At 42.7% G+C, this 12978-nt stretch overlaps 1 protein-coding gene across 1 annotated transcript; it reads left to right on the top strand.

Moving 5' to 3' along the window:
- The first annotated feature begins 751 nt into the window (after window positions 1-751).
- Window positions 752-12219, top strand: LOC121947810 (mediator of DNA damage checkpoint protein 1). The gene is made up of 3 exons (XM_042492933.1): window positions 752-1089; window positions 5767-7823; window positions 10245-12219. Exons 1-3 carry the CDS (start codon window positions 927-929, stop codon window positions 11550-11552), a joined length of 3528 nt encoding a protein of 1175 aa, XP_042348867.1. The 5' UTR covers window positions 752-926; the 3' UTR covers window positions 11553-12219.
- Window positions 12220-12978: the final 759 nt, after the last annotated feature.

Raw genomic sequence — 12978 nt, 5'->3', positions numbered from 1 at the left:
CAGAATTACTGTATTCATGACAAATTCTTAGTTCTGGTGTGCTGATGCATTTCAGTATTAATCATAACAACCAGAAGAAATAAGAACTTTCCCTCTTAATTGTGGTTTTGTGAATAAACAAAAGGCTGAAACTGATTACCCTTTCTGCAGAGGCTGTGTCTGGCTTTAATGTATGAGAAATAACACAGAACTCCAGAATAAAGCAGTCTCTGGAAAGATCTTTCCAGGGTGAAATGTTATTCCTGTTATGTTGTACCTAACAGCAGGAAGCTGCCATATACACAGTTCCCCTTCGCGTCACTCTAGAGTTATGATCTCCAAGATAAAGGGCAGATCCTTTTCTCCAAAAGAAAAATAATCTGTGGGCTGGAGATTGGGATGCAGACGAAAAGCATGTTTTGGTGACCAAAATAGCAGAGGAGGAAGAACAATGTCTGGGAAAAGAGAAAAAGGAGTATTAGAGAGATGCGAATAGAGAAGACTGGACTGTTTCTCAGCCCCCTTTGCCAGATTTTCAACAGAGCACAACAAACTTGTGCAATTTTCGTGGCAGTTGTCCATGGGAACTCATCCAAGGCACATCGAAGCTGACCCTCCTGGGAGGTCCTATTAGATAGAGAATAATACTTCATGAGGACTAAAATAAAGCGCACTTCTTCCTTCAAATTTCAGCTGACAACAGGACAACATTTGGACGTATTACTGCTAAAAGGGGAGCCACAACCGGAAGCAGAAATCTGGAAAGCTCGTCCATTTTTGTGTGTTTTCTTGTACTTCTAAACTTATTCACCGCCTGCCAGTAAGGACTAAAACCTTCACCTTCCAACTGGACTGACGATTGCATTGACTGGAACGAAACACTTAGATATCCCCCTGCAGAGGGCTTTTGTTTCTGCTGCAGCGGAAGCATTTCACCTCGGGTAGCGATGGAGATGGAAAAGGGACATATGTCTATCAGGAGAGGAGTGAGCTGGAGTCCAGGGGGATTGAGAAAACCTCTCCAGGCAACACAAAACACCCCTGGGACAGAGTGCAATGCATCATGGGAGACGACAGGATTCAACAAAGACCAGATGAGCCGGAAAACAAGTAAGTGTTTGTTTATCTGACGTTCGCTGCCCTTATTTGGGAAGCCCGAGCAACAACAAGAAAGTGCATTGTAACTCTTCATAACATTGAGTTGTAAATACATTTCGGGTGGTTTGTTTGTAGTGCTGCCTTAATGCTACAGTGTGGCTTGAATTGCAGTATATCATCATATCTGAAAACCTTAAACTGAGGGGAGTAGACAGCAAATAGAGAAAACAGGCAGCCCTGCCTCCTCGGTGCAACTTGACACAGCGAGGCTCTCTATGAAACATCTGTTTCCATGCTGTAAAAATACAGGCTGCCCCAACAGCAATGGAAATGCAATCATGCATCACTGCTAAAGGGCAGTCTTAATATACAACACAGCCACTGACAATAATGGGCCAAGTTGTGGCAAGAGCTGTTTGGAAACCTTTCTTTTTACTTTTCACAGCTGTCAACTCCCGAAATAAGTAAGATTTTAAAAAAAGACACACATTTTGTTTTGAGATGGCAAAATGGAAAAACACTGAAACAATTCTCAGCTGGAAACATAATTACCTCTGGGCAGTGACAAGTCTGTCAGATGCAGCATTCAAAGAGAGTAAAAAGACATTGTGCTGCAAGGAAAGATAACAGAAAGGTCATGGCCATCAGATAACCGCCCCTGATACAGATCTAACACTGTTCCCATCACTCATTCCTCGCTAATTAGTTTCCTCAAACACAGGTCACCAAAAACAACACGAGTGCAGTTAATAGTGGACTACACCTCTGCCGAGACCTTCCGTAACACACAGAAGTAACAATACGAGCTTGGTCTTTTTATTCTCCCCATGGGATCCACTGAGAGTTTAAGTCACATTCAGCCGGTTAAGATCCCAGGACCCCTGTTAATCCTTGTCTTTCCATGCCGCTTCACACATCACCCACGGGGGCCGGTGCTGTCATCCCCGCTCACCCCACAGCCATCGCCCGCAGAAAAGATAACATCCGACAGGGTAATCTGACCTTTGATACACAAATGCAGGGTTGGCCCTCTGACTTAAATCCTCCCGCTGTGGGGGCAGTTTGCCGTCTGCTCTCACCCACGCAGGGATGAGGTAGGGAAAGTTTGAGGTAGAGAGAGAAGGGGGATGGACAATGAGATGTGGAGGCTCTTGCATCATTGCCGAGGGCTGAGTTTTGTCTCTGCTGGAGGACAGGAAATTCCTATCCTGCCCTTGCAGGTTGGAGCTCAGGGCCCACAGGGTTCAGAGAGGGCAGACACTTGGGAAGAGAGTGCACCATAAACACACTTACATGGCGATATCCAGACAGACATGGAGGGCAGCAGAGGTCAGGAGCTGGATCTCTGGAGTCTCAGCGATCTAATCCATACACACATTTACTGGAGTGTCTCTGGTCTCCCCTTTCCACTTCAAAGGCTGCAACAAGAGTCAGACACTTCCCAGCCATGACAGGACATTAGACAGAGATAAGCCGCTCAATACTTGGCATTGATTGGACACCTCTCCACAACTGTCAAAACAAAGTGCAGGCTCTGTGCAAACTGCTAAAACATCAATACTTTCGCAACAGAAGCCCTGAGCTCTTTTTCTCGAGGGCATGTCTCCGTTTTTTATAATTAGTGGAAAGCTTGTGGAGGTGGTGGTGCAGATTTTTGAAAAAGTGAAACAGAGCTGGAGGCTGAATGACAGACAGCACAGCCTCCAGCTACAGACCAGCTCCCTCCCTCCCTGCCTGCCTGCCTGTCTGCCTGTTTGTGCGCTGCTGCTGCTGCTGCTGGACTGCAGAGGGAAAGAAATCTGATCCCGTGCCTCGCTTCAGAAAGGGGGTGTGAAACTATCAGACGCAGTTAGATTGAGAACTCTTGTGGAAGTACAGCAAAACAGCGGAGCTCTGAATTTAAAGATGGATAAGGTAAGAGAATAGGCAATAAATTGAATCCAGTGAGATAAAAGAAATGTTGAGCTAACTTTGGGGATGTTTTAGAGCCTTGAATTAAAACAAAAGAGCTTGTGGTTGCCTGTATTGTGAAGAAATATGACTTGTCAGAAGCGAGTTTCTTTTTGTAACCTAAATCATCGGCTACGTCCTTTAACTAAAGTTTTTTTTCCTTATTCATGAAGAAGTTTTAAACAAGGTCCTTTGAACTTTGTAGCATTTCTGTGTCATCAGCTTCACATGAAATCTGTAGGAAAATATGTGCTGTGGCTTTAAAATAATTAATTTCTTCAACTATTGGTTGGTTTTGTGGCCCAAAAGTTAAGAAAAAAAAGAGCAACATAAGAAGTGCTGTATTTTTTTGACATTTTTTTCTTCTGTAACATAAGTTCAGACCTAAAATTATTATCATTATAAATATGAATTTTGGGACATTTTCCCTTTTTTATATACTTTTAATAATCCTTCCCCTCTTTTTCAAAACAATTTTTTTCTGATTTTCTTGTCACATTTTACTAATGTCCAGCAATTTGTGGGACTTGTTTTTAGCAAAGTTGGTCATTGCCTTTTCCCCCTGTGTTATCAAAAGAAATCAAACTAATTAATCAGGTTTTAAAGGGTTAATTAGCTTGTGAAATGCTTTTGAATGTAGCACAAGAAAACTGATGTCTGTTTCAGGTTCCAAAGGGTTATTTTACATATAAATATATGGTGTCATCAAATATTCCATTCATCAAATTAACAGAAGAAATAAACAAACAAAAAACAACATTCCACAGAGAGTATCACCTATTTTTTACTATTTTGGTCCTGATATAAATCACTGATGGGATTTGCACCTGCGTGATACTTGATAACCAGTCTGGCTCCCACTAGAGGTAGATGTTTACAGTGAGGGGACATTTCATTTCAAGCTTCACTGCTCTGGGTCTGCTTTATCCAGGTAGTCTGAATTATAAAAATGAAATAGCTAATAAAAATGTCACTGGGACCTGTGGTGGTTTCGCCACTCATACTGATAAAAGCCTCTGAATATACAGTAAGTACCTGTGTGGTAGGTTCTCTGCAGAAGTATATAAAGGAAGGTAATTTATGCTCATGCCAATAGTGGTGAGAGTAGTGCTTGTTTAAAGGGTTGTATGATCATGCTTTCATCCTTATTATATTGTTGTCACAAATATGTTAGGAGGTTGATGTATCTCCCTGTAATAGCGTCTGTCTTTCCTGTCAGTGGCAGGTTGATTGATTTCCCATATTAATGCTGACATTGACTTATTTCTTTGCAGAAATAACCAGCATCATCATCAAAGGGTATAATTTTGTGCATGTAAATGCTCTGCACATGTTTATAATCCAAAATGGCCCCATAGTCCCTTTTTATGTATTAAAACAAACATATGTTATTGAACTTTCATGTAAAAGGAACTCATGGGTCACCTACAAAGAGTTAATTCAATTACTGTGACGGCGGACTGAAAGTCTGTAAAATCAATGACAGATGCATATTATTCCTTTTGACTGGGGGAATGATCATGCCAGCTTTATTATCTATGCCAGGAAAAACTGCACGCAGAGTGAGCTCCATATAGAAAAGCTTTACAAGTGATTGATTTATGCACAGTTATTGTGATTGGCACATGGTTACATCAAATAGCATAGCTGTCTGGATCTGTCACCTTATTAAATGAAAAAAGAGTCATGGCTCAGCTGCTCAAGAGACCTCCCGGAGAGACGCCGAATATCTTCCACCAGTCAGATAAATTAGATGAATAATCTTCCAGATGTGTCACCACAACCACTTATTCTCCTTTAAAACGTCCATCAGAGAAGCTATAACTGAGGGGTTTTATTTTGTAAAATAATAAAGCGAAGATGCAGCTTTGTTTTTCTTTTTTCTGAACTTTGAAGCATGATGTAGTCTCTATATTTAAGATGGGAACACTTGATTGTATAGTATGTTTATAGGCAGCAGTTGAAAGATGTCATTTTTGGGAGGCATGGATTGTAAAAACTGCTCTATTAAGGGCTGGAGCTGCAGTATTTCACAAATTAACTACAGAGAGAAACCAAAGGCATGTTGGAAGCTCAGGCGGGGAGTTTTCTCAGCGGTGGAGGAATGCTCAGGGAGGGACTACAGCAGATGGCAGAGGAAATAGCTCCGCTGCCTGGAATGAAGCTCTTAAGCTCAGAAAACAAACCGTCAATTTTAACACAGACATGTATCATCTCATAATTTCAAGGCAATCAGCAGAACTGCAGCATCAGTTACAGACATGATTGACTTCTTTTGGAGACACTGACCTAGATGATTTTATTAACTTCAGTCAACAAGCATATTAAAATGTTTCCCGGCCTACGTCTATTAGTTCTTTGTCTAAAGCTCCAGTCTGCTGAGTCAAGTGTCCACAAAGTCGTATTTTCTTCTTGCTGGATTGGTTGGAATCAAAAGCACCGAAAAAAAACAATCAAAACCATGTGGCGCACACACAATTATGTGGGTTTTTTAAAGAGAATTTTTAATCCCAGACTTGTTAAAAATTTGTCCTTGCTGGTTCTCTCTTTTTGTACATAAAAGCGGTTTGGTGAGCTTTAATTAGATATTGAGGGAGTTGTCTTTGTTTGAACAGTGGATGTAGCACATTGCTAAATCTCCCAAAAGTTATGGACTCCTTTCATCGTAAATCAAACATCTAAATCAAACAAGCCCCTCTCATTGATCAGGTTTTTCTCTCCCTGTCTCTTTCACTCCAGATCTGACCAGGAGCGCCAGTTTATCAGAGAAAGAGCTAAAGGAGGCTCGCGTCAGGAGTCAGATCATCGCTGCTCAGCTCACCATCCCTTCCAACTCCAGTTCCAGAGGCGTGCAGCTCTTCAACCGGCGCAAGCAGAGGGTCAGCGCCTTCACGCTCGAAAGCTGTGGAGAGGGGTCAGGCGACGACGGAGCTGAGAATGTGAAAACACAGCCCTCATCTAACAAACTTACATGGGCAGAGAGGAGCACTGAGGACACGGATAGAGTCTTGAACTTTAAGAATAGCGCCATCAAGCCTCTCTTGTCACCACCTGGGAGGGTAAATTCAATTGGTGATATCATGGAGGAGCCAGGTAAAGAGTTCCACAAGGAAGACATAGAGGACAGTGTTATCCAAGAGAGACATTTCCTCCCTGTCAAGGAAGAAGAGGAGGAGGAGGCAAGAGATAAAATCCACGAGGACAATGTCAAGGATGAGATTCCCCCTGGAAGTAATAATACTGGTCTAGTTCGGATGGGGCATGCTGAAGGGGAGGCAGAGATAAACGGGGGCCACACAGGGCCAGCTCCCCCTGGAAAGCTCCACAATGGCTGCCACAGTGCTTCTGGACCTGAGCGGGCATCTGTGTCCACGTCCAAGCAAACAAGCACCATCATCAATCGGACTGCCAGGCCCTTTTTCTCGCCACTGACAGTGCAGTCTCCAGAGGCAGCTAGCCCTGTCATGGACATCCCCCCTCCTCCTTCTTATGCCACTCCTCCTCTCCCTACTTTCACTGCTCCCCAACCTTTGGTGTTCTCACCCCCACCTCCGCCTCCATCATACCCCACACCTCCTCTACCAGCCTTTACAAACCAACCTCCGCAGACCTACTACTCCAGTCCACCTCCGATGTCTCCCGTCATGTCCCCTCCACCATCCCAGTACCCTCTGCCCTCTGTATCTCAGTACCCACCTATGCCTCATTATGGTCCCCCCACAGCTCCAAAGCCCTCCACCTTTGTTCCTCAGCCTGCTGGAGAGAGGAAGCCGATAACACCAATCAAAACAGGAATACTTGAAGAGGGTGCTGCAAGAAGGGGAAGTAGGAAGTCAATGTTCACATTCAAAGAGAAGACAGTGGTAGCTCCAAACCCTGAGCTGCTGTCTCTGGTGCAGGGGGTGGATGAAAGGAAGAAACATGGACAAAAATCTGTGCCCGAGCCATCATCGGAGGAAGAGTTGCTGGCTTTGGGTGCAGAGGCCTCCAACTTCCTCGCCAAGGAGGAGGAAAGTGCAGAGGAGGCAGTAGTTCCAGAGTGGGCCTCCTGTCTCAAGACCTCCAGAACTCGCCCGAGGGCAGAGCACAGGCCAGAGCAGACCCTCACCAATGTATCTGGAAAGGGCGCAGAGCTGTTTGCCAAGCGTCAGTCCAGGATGGAGAAATATGTCATTGAGAAGCAAAATGCGGGACAAATGAGGTCTCCTTCTCCTACGATGTCTCTTCCACCGTCTTGGGTGTACCCATCAAACATGCCTGGCAGGGTCAAGGCCATTGCTAAAAACTCTGACATGAGCGCTCAGCTTTCACAAAACCTAAAGACCCAACAAGCAGTCAAGCAAAAACCAAGGCAAAAAGCTCCAGCTCCACAGCCAATTCCAGAACCACCTCCTCTGGAAAATGGTTGCTCCAAGATAGAGATGGACTTGTCAAGGCACCGGCCCTATCAGCTTTCCTCTTCCCTCTTCATCTTAAACCCAGTCAAGGACCCTATTAGTAGCCTACCCAAAGGAGCACCACAGGCCAAGAACCTGATATCTACCCAGCCGCTCTCTAGACAGACCTCCTTACCTAATAACCCTCCTTCTCACTTCAGTGTCCAGTGTATGTCTCCACAGCTGCCTCTCAGCCCCACCACAGCAGGAGCAGAATATTCACCAATCCCGGCCTATGGGCAGCCAAGGATCAGCTCTCCTATGTCGGCCCTTTCTCCAGAGCGGGTGTCCTCTCCTAGGTCAGGGGTCCACGCACCGAGGCCCACGTTTTCTGCCAAGAAGGCAGGCATAACACCACAGGTGTGGAGACCATCTCTGTACCGGTTTTAAAAATGTATTTACCATCCGAGGGATGGTTGGAAAATTGAAACTGATTTAAAATATGACATTTGATCTTACTTAAAATAATCTTATTAATCAAAGGTCTGGAAAAATGAAAGTAAATCTAACTATTAATCTTAATTCATGTTTACTTGATATCTATTTGTTAAGTTTACTTATAATTTAACTCTATTTACTTCATTGTGTGAAGTTGTTACAACTTTCAATAAACCGAATTAGTTTGACTTAACCTTATCTTGACAAAGGGGATTTTGTCAATGATGAAATTAGGAGATCTGCAAGTTCTGTTTTGTTTAAAGGTTTGAAAATATACAAATGTGATTTTGCAGCTAGCTAAATAAAAAGGTATAACTCAGTAAACTTTGTTTACCGAAGTTGATAAAACTTTAATTAAACTTGTCAATTTTAAGTTGCAACAACTTAACAAAATTAAGTAAATATTACTCCACTTTAAGTAAACTTAAATTTACCTGATATTATGTAAACATAGAGACTAATAGTTATACTTAAAGTAAAATCAACTTGTCAGATTTTACAGTGTAGAGCTAAAATCTACAGTTTGCTGCACTTTTTTGTTCAACTCGTGCCTTCCTCTAGTGTCGTAGGTATATAACAGAGTGGAATCTTTTTATGTGTGAAATATTTTAATCCTCACATGTATCAGAAAGCAATTGTTTCTTAGTAAATTATCTAAATGAATACATCTTAATTGTTCAGTGAATATGTAAATGTATTTTGTTCCACAGTAACAAATGCCCATACAGCAGTAATTACCCTCAGTTGAACTAAAAGTGTGCCTTAATGTAATCAGATAAGTTCCATACCCAAAGCCGCTGAGCACGTCGACACAAAAACACTTCAATTTTCAGTATGTTTTAAAATATGATGAGAAACAACCTCACACTTTTTCCACTTTGTCTCCCAATTCTGCTGGCACCAGGGTGATGCTGCCTCACAAAGCACTTTAACAGATGGTCTGGCATCTGCTTTATGATCTATGATTTGCAATTTAACGCTGTTCGCTGACATGAAAGTTGCAACGAGAGAACTCCTTTTATGTCTTTATGTCTTCAGGGTAATTTACTCCACTTTGCAGCATTTTCTACCTAAATATATGGTGTGTACTTGCATTCTTTGATGTTTCAAAACTGGAGGCTGCATACCAATTTGCATTATGGACCTACATATATATTGTTTTCGTGACTTAAAGCAGTAATTCCAGGAATATTTTTTTCCAGAGGACATAATCAATCACTGTTGTTTAGACGACAGGTTTTGTTTCATTTCATAAACTTTGATTCACTGCTCTCTCCTGCTGTTATCCTGTCTGTTATGATTGATTTTTTTTGTGTTGGAGTGAATCTTTCCTTCTCTGATTAAAACTTTATGCTAACACTCTGCGGTGACCTCTTTCTCCTTTTTCCTCATTTCCTGACTTCACTTGGCTTCTTTCAACCATTAATTTCACTCTTGCGTGCTTGTTATTTCACCTTTCTGCCTTTCTAGCAATCAAACACTGCAAACACTTGGAACACGCCAATAAATGTTATGCCTCTGCTAGGCACACAGTTAATTTGAAGCAGGAGACAGATCTATTTTGTCGCAAAGTACGTGACATTTAATTAAAATGATTATTTCATCTTGCTATTGCAAGACATTTTCCACTTTAGTAAGAATTATAGTTGTGTGTGTCAATGTCATGACCTGACCCTTGGTCTCAGATATTCAGACAAATGAGATGACCTTTGACCTGGGCATTGTTTCTTTCAAAGATGCCCTGAACTTTTAAAATGTGTGCAGTAACATTAAGACCATAATTTTTCACAACACTGAGCCTAACTGTTCTGTCTTAAGACAGCCTTCATATTATTATCACGAGTGTAGATAGTTTGCTCTTAATTAGTATGTGTATAAGATGGAATGCTGCCCTTGCTCCAGTCGAGTAACTTCATATCCCTGTAAAGGTTAACCACCTCAGGAAGGCCAGATGACAGAAACCTGAGAGAGACACTAAAGACCTGGCCTATGTGTGCTGGCAGCACGGCTTAAAAAGAAGAAGAAGGGAATACAGAAAGATGACCTGAATGCCACAGGGGCTCAGGCAGAATGTATACTATTTTACCAAAGTAGAATTACAAAGTATATTTAAAATGTGTCTTACTGAATAGAGTTAGGGTCTGTTATACTGTAACAGATTAGTTTTTTGTGAGTTTATGCAGAACAAAACATTTTGTCATGGTCAAAACCTTAGAATTTACATAATGGGGACATTTGTTTATTCTAAAGTGATACTAAAATCTCTTATTTTTCTATTTTGTGCATTGTATTTTGAATAAATGTTTCCAGGAGTCTAAAAATACATTTGTCACCATCCAACAGACACCAAAGGATTCCTCCCCAGTTGAAACCCCCAGTGAGACTCCAACGCGAACCTGGACGTCCAGCCTCCCTAGACGTTTCAGCAACCCAGAGGGCCCCACCACTGGGACCTGGACTCCCAGCCTCCAGACAAATCGGCCCTCCACCACCATCTCGAGCCGATCTGTTACATCTCCTGTATCCTCCCCCAGGGGTACAAGATGCCAATCCCCTCTGGCCAGTCAGAATATCCAGTTTACCACTGTTAACTCCACAGCAGCATCCAAACCCTCCCAAACATCAGCCACCTCTCCTCGCTCTCCATGGGGTTCAAGATGTCAGTCCCCAATGGTGAGTCAGTCTTCCACCGTCACCTCTACTGCTGGTTTCAGATCATCCCAAACTTCTACAACTATTTCGCCTCTTTCTCCACCTTGGGGTTCAAGATCAGAGTCCCCAGTGGTGAGCCAGAATACCCAGTCCTCCAGCATCTCCTCCACTGCTGGTTTCAGACCAGCTCAAACTTCTACGACTTCTCCTTGGGGATCAAGATGCCACTCCCCAATGGTGAACCAGCATACCCAATCTTCCACTGTCACCTCCACATCAACATCCAGACCTTCGCAAATATCTACAGCCACGTCCCCGTGCTCTCCTCCTTGGGGATCAAGATGCCAGTCCCCTATGGTGAGCCAAAACATCCAGTCTTCCACCATTTCCTTTGTTCCTTCTTCCAGACCAACCCAAACATCTACAGCCGCATCTCCTGTCTCTCCTCCCTGGGTATCACGTTCCCAGTCTCCTGCACTCTCTCAGACCAGTTTATCTTTCTCCACCACTAAACCTCTGTACACATCTTCTGCCAGCTCTCCTATTTCCCCACTCAAAGACAGTCGCTGCATGTCCCCCATTATTAACAACCCAGACTCTAAAGCCAACCATCGCCTCCTGGCCAAGAACATCATCAATGCAGCCAAGCGTAAAAACAGTCCCTCCCCTGGAGCGCTGAGTGGCCACAGCCTCCCCATCTCACCTCTGGGAAGTTCCCACCACGGCTACGACTGTCACAAACCACCCATCAGCCCTTTCCAGTCACGGGCATTTGGGGCCCAGTCCCCTATCTTCACGAGCCCTCCTCCAACCCCAACGCAGAGGATCTGCTCCCCTGTGAGGCTCTACAACACTCGCTCCCTCACCGACTCTGATGCCTCCGTTGAGTCAGAAGACTCAGGCCTGCGATCGCCTGGCCTGCACTCCTACAACACCTGTCCCCGCGGCTGGGGCGGGAGCCTGAGGGTGAAGAGAAGCACCGTCTCCACTGACCTGTGAGGGTGTCACTGGAAGGCAATCAAAGCATGATTTCAAAGACTTTTTGGGGCATTGGATCAACCAGTAAAGGAGTTTCTGGTGGCAATCATCAGACTAATAGAGGACACCTTTCTGTGACTTTGAATACCAATCCTGGACAATGGTAAATATTGTATCAAGATAATATTAGTATTTTATATGACTCACATTCATAGTATGGGCTGACAAGAACAGGCTTTTTACATGACACAGTTGCTGTGGCTTGTACGCTTCTTACATACCAAAAAGACTACAGTAACCAAAGATATTTGAATTCACTTCAGTTTATTTTATACTTTCACGCCTTAACAACAAACACACATTCACAGCCTCTCGTCAGTTAAATAATGTTTAAGTACATTCTTTTTTAATGTTAATAATGAATTATTGTAAGTTTGCTGGTCTGATGCAAGTCAAAATGGGAAGAGACTGAAAACATTTTAAAGTGACAGTTCACCCCAATCAATAATTAAATTTTCCTCTCACCTGTAGTGCTATTTGTCAGTCTTGATTGTTTTGGTGTGAGTTGTCGAGTGTTGGAAATATTGACCATTGAGATGTCTGACTTATCTTGGATATAATGGAACTAGATGGCACTTGGCTTGTGTTGTTCATAGAGTCCAAAAAATACATTTAAAAAACTAACAGCAATGTCTTTTTAGTAATCATGACCCAGTTACTCAAGATATTCCTCAGAGCTTGTCTTAAGCAGTTTCATGTAGGAACTATTTTCTTTCTACTGAACCACACGAGCCAACCATATCACTGTGCATCTACTCATGGATGAAATATCCTTGTTCTAGTGATTGCACAATATGTTAACATTGATGGCATCCACCTCAGCTGAGCTGTAACAATAGCTGGGTCAGGTGGTGTTAGGTGAGCTAACAGTAGATGTGAGCATCCAGCATCATGTGATGATGCGGTTGGGGGATGTGGTTCGGTAGAAAAAATAGTCCTTATATAAAACTGCTTACAACAAGGTCTGTGGATTATCTTGAGTAACGGGGTCATGATTTCTGGAAACAGACATTGCTGTTGTGTTTTTTAAATGTATTTTTGGATGCTTTGAGCACCACAAGCAGAGTGCCATCTAGTTTTAGTTTATTGGAGAGAAGTCAGACAACTCTATGGCTGAAATCTCCACCACTCTGCAACTCACAAAAAAACAATCTAGATTTATATAAAGCACTTCAGGTAAGAAGTAAAATATATTTTTGATATGGGGATGAGCTGTCCCTTTAAGGAATAAAAGGGACACATGAAATGAGTATTTGTAAATAAATAGCTCATTTGACTGTACAGTAAAGGATCAAATTGAACTACACAGTGAATAATGAATTATATTTTACTGGTTAAAATGAGTTTCCATCATTTTTCCATTACAAAAAAGCAGTGGTAGGTGAGA

This window comes from Plectropomus leopardus, chromosome 9, assembly GCF_008729295.1.
Source record: "Plectropomus leopardus isolate mb chromosome 9, YSFRI_Pleo_2.0, whole genome shotgun sequence".
In the NCBI taxonomy this organism is placed as follows: Eukaryota; Metazoa; Chordata; class Actinopteri; order Perciformes; family Serranidae; genus Plectropomus; species Plectropomus leopardus.
The sequence above is the reverse complement of the archived record's forward strand: the minus strand, read 5'-3'. Positions and strand labels throughout refer to the sequence as shown.

Bases quoted from the DNA above. Each gene is read 5' to 3' on its own strand.
- LOC121947810 (XM_042492933.1), top strand. From the start codon at position 927: ATGGAGATGGAAAAGGGACATATGTCTATCAGGAGAGGAGTGAGCTGG. The intron at 1,090-5,766 runs GTAAGTGTTTGT...CTTTCACTCCAG, and splicing joins CCAGATGAGCCGGAAAACAA to ATCTGACCAGGAGCGCCAGT. The intron at 7,824-10,244 runs GTGTGGAGACCA...ACCATCCAACAG, and splicing joins AGGCAGGCATAACACCACAG to ACACCAAAGGATTCCTCCCC.